Source organism: Oratosquilla oratoria, chromosome 41 (genome assembly GCF_046742065.1).
Source record: "Oratosquilla oratoria isolate Oo_2021 chromosome 41, ASM4674206v1, whole genome shotgun sequence".
NCBI classification, from domain to species: domain Eukaryota; kingdom Metazoa; phylum Arthropoda; class Malacostraca; order Stomatopoda; family Squillidae; genus Oratosquilla; species Oratosquilla oratoria.
Genome location: NC_134817.1, coordinates 38414517 through 38423692, shown reverse-complemented (window position 1 = coordinate 38423692; position 9176 = coordinate 38414517). Strand labels below are relative to the sequence as shown.

Sequence of the window (9176 nt, the reverse complement as noted above, 5' to 3'; positions counted from 1 at the left end):
AGTGGCCTTGCTGTGGATGTGGTGTGTCTTGCGACACTGCTTCTGTACCAGGACAGCGGGCGAGATACAGGGATGACCATTCGTCCAGGTGCCAAGAGGGTGGAGTGGAATATATGCTAGGGATGGAATGGGTGGGAGTGGTTTTTAGCCTTGTGTGTTTTTGGCTATCTCCCTTGTAAGGGGTAAAAAGCCTTTGGTACATGTATGTACAAAGTTCATTGGTTAGATGGGCATAGACAGGTTCACATGAATGATCTGTACGTACTGCTGTAATGGCGCACAAAACATTTGTTAGTCTTAGCACCTGACCAACGGGAGGGCTTCCTGCCTAAGTTGTTTTTCCTGCTGACCAATGGGAGAGCTTCCTGCCTGAAAGTAAATGACAGTGTTGCTGTGTAGTGTATGTGGTCTTTGGTTCCATTGAAAAGGTTTTGGAATGCTTTAAAATTTCAGGCATTGTGCTCCTTTGCAAAATTTTGCATTCCTAAAAAGGCAGTGTGTACCTATGTAGGAATGCACTTGCCCACCTCTAAACCATTTCTCCACTCCCAGTTCTGCTCTATTTTCTCCATGTATCCTCCACACACCTTCCATACATATACATGTACCAAAGGCTTTTTCCCCCTTACATGGGGGGGGTAGCCAAAAAAAAAAAAGAAAAAAAAAAAAGGGCAAAGAAACCACTCCCACCCATTCCATCCCCTCCACCCTCCCTTTTATCTTGGCACCTCCTGGATGACATGTCATCCCTGCATCCTGTCCACCTTCTACCAAAAAATTATCAGTCCCCACTCTCTCCCAAGAACATGTACATCATCCAAAACTCGTCCTACTTCTTTCCCATGTGTATTTATGCTAGACTTTCTTCTTAAACACTGCTTGCATTAACTCTAGACTTCTCTACAATTAATGATGATTGAATATAATGGCTATGGAATATGGAAGACTGGTTGAGTGGGTTAGGGCATCATTACAAAGGTTGAGGGGATGGCAGTTCGAATCCTGCCACTGGCAAAGTTGAACCAAGGGCATGGTTCATTAAACTCCATGCAACAAAGTCCTCTGTGAGGGCCACTGTCCTAGCCTTCTGATAGAGGGAGTCTGCGACGTTAAACCATATCAGTATAATGGCTACCTCCCTCATAAAGGGGAAATAGCCATTTGTGTATGTATGCAGTATAATGCCACAAACTCCCTTTCTCAGAAGTTAAGATCATGCCTAATTGTGAAGATATACCTGTACCCTCATATTCTTACCACAGCCAGAAGATTCAGTTTGTCATATAAATAAACCAATAGGGCTGATAGGGGTAGTTGCCAGATGATGGCTAGCCAGTCAAAAGATAAACAAAATACATAACTGCTTGTTCAGTTCTTTTGCTACCATTACTTCCTGCACCAAGTTAGATATCACAGCTGTGGCCAGTGGTCTACAGCCTGTCATGTAGATCTGGCTTAACCCCTTCGTTACCGACCCGTCAACCTTACGTAAACAAACGTTTCAAAATGTCCCACGAATGGCTGGAGCCTTTCATTTGTAAACACAGACACTTGCCACCACGTGGGTAGAAATAACCCAGTAACCGAGGCCTTGAGAGCCCTCAATACACACAGCTTATAACTGTGACACGTGCATGTCACGGGGAGCACACTCGGTTCCTGGTGGGTGCATTCAGCTTTGACACGCAGGTATCACAAAACACACATCCGGTACTCAAGGGGTTAAGACCCAGTTGGTTACTGTTCCCAAGACTGGCCAAACAAACCCGCCACAGATAGAATGGGGTTTTCCAACAAATCCTTTATATTGCATTGTGTTGTTTGTGTGTGCGAGATTGTGTACAATGCAGTCTTCCATAATGTATAGTATAGGGTGAAGTGTTGCATCCTGGACAATTATCTGCACTGCAGTCATCCAGCCTCTTCTGGTAGCTTAGAAGGGCTGGATGGTGGCTGCAATGCAGACTGGCCAGGTGGACTCTCCTTTCGGGGGAGTGAGGATTCAGAGGGATGGATATCAGGGGTCTGGCATGCAGCAATGTATGGTCTTTCAATTTGTTGATAGAGCAGCAAGTTATATGATAATGGATGGAGGCTGGTGATTGTGGAGGAAGAGACCACATGTGTGATAGTATTTGGTAGTTTGTGTGTGGGTGTTATGTAGTGTAGTGGGTGTGCTGTTTGTGGAGGCTACAGCAAGTGTTTGTGCTGTTCATGTCAAGGTGATCCATGACTTTGAGGACTTTCAGTGCATGGTGTAAATTAACTGTAGGTGTATATGTGCAGCTTCTGAAGGTCTTTAGGGCTGTTTGGTATGGTCTGTAGGGCGTTGTGGTGTGTCTCAGGAAAATTGAGGGCCCACGTAGAGCTCACATAATTCATTACTAAGCATATATATTATATGTACAGTGTAGTAGGATGAGAGGGAGGAAGGGGTGGTTTGGTGTGAAATGGATGCAAGTATGCATCCCATACTCCCTTATAAATGGGAAAAAGATCATATATATATATATACTGGTATATACACTAATATTTTTTTGTCCAAATGTTTCCATAATTGATTTGATTGCATTAAGTTGTGGTGTGCATTTTGTCTTTATATTTGCAATGTTTGAATGACATGAATGTTTCGCCCAGGATCTTGGCTACATGTGTATGTGGTACGGGTGTGTCATTGAAATAGAGCCATGGTATTTTAATTCCACTTTCCAATCCGAGTGTGGCTGTAGTATTCTCAGACTGCATTATGGTTGGTTGTACCATTTGACCTACTAAGTCCTGTTCCAATGATGGCCAAGCAATGGAAAGGTACACAAGATACTCCATAACCTAGGTCAATGAATCCATTAGAGGGACTACATGTCTTTCATTATGGTACACAAGACCAACAGTTCTTGTGCTAATACATTATTCTAGGAGAAATAAAGACATTTGTTTGTTTCTCATTTAATATCTACCTAACACTTGCCTTTACCAGGCTTTACTCAGGCATGAAATCAACACCAATTCCAAATTAATGAGGAACAGGACAAATCTTTAGGAAAACATGTAAAGCAGATAATGATCACATCCCTGACTAGTCAGAAATGATGGCTCATCTACTTCATCCTATTTTTCCTACTTTGGCCTAACATGAACCTGAAATACATTTATCATACAATGAGAAAATCATTATTGTTCACACCCAAGATTCTTGTTGACTTCATCCTTTCAACAACAAGATGCTAAATGGTGGTCAACCTCCATCAACATCTCCTACCCATTTCAAGCTTGGTCAGCATTTTCATTACAGTCAGACACTCAGCAGTCAAAAACCCACTTGCCCAAGCCACACCAAGTGACAACAAGCTCTCCACTGTGGCTGCTACAGCCACCAGAGTTCATTCACCCAGGTCCAGTAAATAGTCTTCTGTCATATTATAAAAACACAGACTAGCTCCTCTCATGTGCTAATCTCTTTCAGTTCTCTTACTTAATCTAGAAAGCCTTAACAATAGATGGACTGGCATAACACTGAATATTTTCTTTTTTCTTTTTAATGTACCGAACACACTAAAAGAGTGTTGTTTCGTGCAAGACAAAAAAGTTAAAAGACTCAAGACAATGAATTCTTATGCATCCTTGGCAGATTTCGAGTTATGATTGAACACAACTAACCTAATTCTAAATTATAAACAGCACTGACTAATCTTTGTGGTTCAATATGCAAGGTATAATACAAATACTCAAGATCTTCCAAAAATTTGTAGCTACAATCACCACAAAACTAGATAAAATTCAACATGTTATATTTGCTTAAAGACATGCAAGTATAAGTATACTTAGGTCTGGCACTAGGCTATTTCAGTGCCTTTCTTTTTTAAGCCTGATAACTACACCAGCAATGCCACTGCAGGTATGTATGACTGCAATGTTCTTTATTTGGTCACTTGGAACAAAATACTCTCATACTAATCATTCACTTGCACACAACTTCCTATTTGGCATCCTTATCCATGTCCATCTTCAAGTCTTCTCCCTCTTCCTTCTTGTCCTTCTTTCCATCACCACCTGAAATAAAACATGTCCATTAGTAAAATACAAGAAATGTATGGTAATTACCTACAGTATCCTCTTTCTTAATCTGCTTTGCAACTGTTTGTGTGTTCCTGTGTGGCAAGTCTGTCATGCTGTGATTAACTATGGATTTATCGTGTATCAGTACAATACAAATGATGTATTTGTAAAAGAATTTAGTTATTTCTATTCCTGAACTTGTGATAAGAACTTCCTACCTTCTGAATCATTTCCTTCTCCTGAAGAATTGTCTCTCCTCCGCTTGCGGGTGAACCGTCCACCTCTTTGGAACTTGGGTGGAGGAATTGGATCCATTCCTAGCACCTTGTGGATTTGACGGAAGGCTATCAAGCGAAGTGCATGCTGAAATAAGAAAATGTGCACTGACTGCTACATCCTTGTAAGAGATATTATTGCTGTTTATGAATTTTTTTTCTCTAATATTCACAAAATGTTGGTGTTTATCAGCAATTGAAAAATGAAAATCACCACTCCCATGCCAACATCAATCTCACTTTCACTTTGCAAACTATTCATTCTTCAATCCTCCCCCATTATATATAAAAAAAATTGACCAACATATTTCTTCCCATTCCATACATCAGCAACATTCCAAAATGCCTATCAACTTTATATACCTTCTAGTCCACAAATAATTATGTATAAATATATAAATAAATGGCTAAAATATTACAATACCTGTGCTGAAGCTGTTATGTCTTCCCTTTCTTGTGCAGTGAGCGTCGAAGCTGCATCAATAGGGTCTTTTTCACAAGGGTCCAAAAGACCTGGTGAACCTGGCAAAAGCAAACCTGATGCCAATGCTTCAAAGCCTCGTCTCAAAGCATCACCTGGACTCAAAGGCTGCCCCGCTGATGCAATTACTTTCTCACACATGAGCTCCATTGCCTGAAATAAATACATACATACATATACCAAGGGCTTTTTCCCCTTTATAAGGGAGGTAGCCAAAAAACAAAGTCATAAAAACCACTCCCACTCATTCCATCCCTAATACACTCCACTCCCCTCCCTCTTATCTTGGCACCTCCTGGATGACAGGTCATCCCTGCATTTTGTCCACTGCCCTGGGTCAGAAGCAGTGTCACAAGACACAGCACATCCATAGCAAGGCTGCTTCATTAAATCAATGACCCCCTCTCCATCCCCTCAAGTGGACACACATTCCCCCACTCACCCCACCTCATGCATCACAGCATCATCCATATACTCCATTCATAAAAAAAAATGTACTGTAACTAAATCTAGTTTTTCAATTGCATTACAAACATGCAAAGTTCAGATTACATAAGAATGTATGAGGCTGCAAGATACCATAAGGCCTATATGAACTTCTACTTAGTCTATTCTATTTGTTAACCAGTTGGTAAACGTTCTTGCCTATTTCCTCCTTAAACCTAAATCTGTCCATTATTGAGCCCTGCCCTCTTGTTACATTATTACTTTGCCTGCATCACCCTTGTTAAGCCCTTCACCCATCTGAATACCTCTATTCCTTGCCTGCATCACCCTTGTTCATCCCTTCGCCCATCTAAATACATCCGCAATCTTCATCTTTCCAGATAAAGTAAAGGTGCCTAAGCCTGTCTTCTTATAGTAAATTTCTAAGCCCTTAAATAATTTTGGTCAATCTCCTCTGTCTTGATTCTAATGAATTTATGTCCATTCTATAGGATGAAAACCAAACCTGTACTGCATAGTCGAGGATGGGTGTATCACCAGATAGTATGATTACCTCTGCACTTTCGTTTGTGACTGTCCTACCAATAAATCTGTATGCTCTGTTAGCCCTATTCCTGGATTTTAAGAGCCAGACTCACTAACACTCCAAAGTCCTGAAAACATTCTTTTCTCAAAACAAATATGGCATTATCTAAGCTATACCAGTTTGCTGGGTTGCCTTTTCTTCGACCATGCAAACAATTTAAGATCCTCTAGCAGTATCCTAGCATTTTTCCCTGATCTAATCTGGCGTTTTATTTTACCCACTTCGGTATGAGTCCAATTTTCACTTGCAGCATTTGCTGCATATGTACAATTCATCACACTACTCTTATTATAAAATATAAAATCACTGCTGTATTACTTGTTCTCTTTAACTCCGAGTATGGGTAATAATAATAAACACAGAAAACATGACCAAACCAGTTTACAGAATCTGGGGGAAACTCATGTACAACTTAAAAAAAAAAAAATAATAATAATAATAATAATAATAATAAAAAATAAATGAAAATAAAAAATAAATTAAGGCACCAATGCTGGCAACTCGTGTACCCACTAACGCCTCATGAAGCCTAAATAGGGTCGTCATACTGCAGTGACTAGTGTCATCAACAAACTTATAACACTGCTATTAATTCCACTGTCCAAGTTATTTATATACAATAATACACACACCAAGGGCTTCCTTCTCCATATATGGGAGATTGCTAAGTCAAAGGCATAAATTTCATCCCCACATACTCCCATTTACCCACCTCCCTCCCTCTTTTCTTGGTTCTTCCTGGATGATGGGCATCTCTGCATCTTGCCCACTGCCCTGGGTCAGAAGCGATGCAGTAAGACCACATTTAATTGGCGACCCTCCCTTCTCCACGCATGCAGATAAAGAGATAGATAAAGGGAAATCCCCCTCAGACCATGTCAAAATATCATTCACACATACTCCCTCAACCCCACTTCCCCCACCCACTCCCTTCCATGCATCACAGAATCATCCATACACAACCATTCTCCACTCACCCCTATCTTGTCTTCTCCCTTCCTTCCTCAACAGACATCCCTCTCTTTCCCAATACCTCTACCCCATCCATCCATTCATTTCCCTTGGTTAACCCCCTCATGTTCACTCCATCCACCTCTCTTTTACTAATCTTTTTTCACTCATTCTTTCCATGTGTCCAAACCATCAACCCTATTTCCCAACTCCCTTTCCAGCCCTGCTCTCCTCCTCACCTTCTCATTCTATCCAGCCAAGTAACCCCTACCATACTTTGCAGGCATTTCATCTCGAACACATTTAAACTCTTCCTCTCATATGTTCCATGTTCTATTCCATACAGTGCTGTCGGCACAATCACCCTTCATACAATCTCTTAGCATCCATTCCTAAATAATAATAATACCAAGGGCTTTTCCCCCCTTACCTGCAAGGTACTCATCAAAAGGTATATCCACTTCCATCCACCACACTTTCTTTCCTAATCTTAGCTTCTCATGAATGATGGATCACCCCAGTATCCCGTCCACTCCCCTGGGTCAGAAGCAATACAGCAAGACACAACATATCCACTTCACTTAATTGGCTACCCTGTCTCCATCCCTTCATCATACATGTGTATAACCTTTAGAAATTAAGCTTATAAAGTTTAAAGATGTGTGAAAGGCAAAGTTGGAAGGAGGGGGCAACCAAGGATGAGATGGATGGATTGGGTAAAAGGGGCATTGTGAAAAAGGTGAACATCTTGAGTAAGGGAGAAGACAGAAGATAGGGGTGAAGGGAGAAGACAGAAGATAGGGGTGAAGGGAGAATGGCTGCATATATAGATAATGCTGGGGGATTGAGGTGGGTGGGTGGATGATATTTTGACAAACCGAAGGGACTTCTCCCCATCTCTCTTTCTGCACGCAGGGACAGAGAGGGGGGTTGCCGATTAAATGAAGTGGTCTTGCTGCAGATGCACTGTTTTGCTACACTGCTTCTGATCCAACGCAGTGGGCGAGATGCAGTGATGACGCATCATCCAAGAAGGGGGGTGAATGGGAGTGGAGTATGTGGGGATGAAATGGGTAGGAGTGGATTTTGTGCCTTTGTTTTTTTGGCTACCTCCCTTGTAAGGGGAAAATAGCCATTGGTTTATGTATGTATAAAGTTTATATACATATAACAAGGGTTTCCCTCCTTACAAGGTAACTAGCCCAAGCTGGCAAATTTCACAACCACCCACCCCAATCCCATTCACTACCCCTCCCTCCATCATGTCTTGGCTCCTTCAGGATGATGGGTCATCCCTACTCGCATTATAAAAAATAAAGTCACTGCTGTATTAATCGTTTTCTCTTTCACCCATGAATTTTGATAACCATAGAAAATATGATGAAACCAGTTTACAGAGTATGGGGGTCACACAAGTGCAACTACAATAAATATAATCAAGACGCCGATGTTGGCATCCTCGCGTACCCACTTGCTCCTCATGACACCTATGTAGGCGTCACCGTATGGAAGGGGTTAAAGACATTTTTGTAAAAGGATAAAAGATTAGTCAATAACTACCCTTGGTGAATCCATGCTCTAGAGTTCCAAATCAGATTATACCTCTTAAATGTTCCCTAATATTTGCTATTGATGATTCCAGTATTTTACCTATAACTGATGTCAAACTGATTTGTCTGTAGTTTAGCATAGATTTACCTTTTGTAAGTTCAGGAACATTTCCCTACACCCAAGACAAAAGTATGAATTCAAGACATACTACATACTCCCATTAACTGCTTTCAGACTTCAAATTCACACTCTTTTAGCACATTGAATATTTTTGTTGAGACCCAGGGATTTGACTACATCTTCCTTGCTAATGCTGATGCTAGTTGGTCTCTCTCTCTTCCCTACCTTAGATCAGGTTGCAATCTGTTACCACAAACCTCTTTTGTACATACATATACCAAGGCTTTTTCCCCCTTTCAAGGGAGGTAGCCAAAAAGGGAAAGGCATAAAAACACTCCCACCCATTACATCCCTAAATACACTCCACACCCCTCCCACCCTCCCTCTCATCTGAGCACCTCTTTTGTAAATAACAAGAAAACATTGATTAAACACCTCAATCATTTTTTCCTGTATCATTCAAGATATCCTCCTCAGAGTTAATTGGGTTTATCAAGTACACAAAGAACTTGTTTTCTGGAGTTGGCCATGGTTATCAATTTGTTAAAGCAATTGTTCCCAAAACTACTTTCTCAATAAACACATTAAATCCTTCTATACAACAATGCTTATGTAGGCATCATGAGGCGCGACTTACACGACAATGTCGGCATCAGTGTCTTATTATGTTTATTTTGTAGTTGTAGCTCAGTGACCCCCATATTCTGTG

The 9176-nt window shown here is 41.0% G+C and overlaps 1 protein-coding gene across 5 annotated transcripts in view; it reads right to left on the bottom strand.

The window, feature by feature from the left end:
• Positions 1-2930: 2930 nt before the first annotated feature.
• Positions 2931-9176, bottom strand: part of Zn72D (Zinc-finger protein 72D) — a 115262-nt gene continuing 109016 nt past the window's right edge. For all 5 annotated transcript variants that reach the window (XM_076178629.1, XM_076178632.1, XM_076178630.1 and 2 more), the window contains 3 exons: positions 4756-4965; positions 4275-4419; positions 2931-4050 (listed from right to left, as the gene is read on the bottom strand). In XM_076178629.1, the coding sequence (XP_076034744.1) occupies positions 3977-4050; positions 4275-4419; positions 4756-4965 (429 nt within the window). In that variant the 3' untranslated portion in view covers positions 2931-3976. The remainder of the gene's footprint in view (positions 4051-4274; positions 4420-4755; positions 4966-9176) is intronic.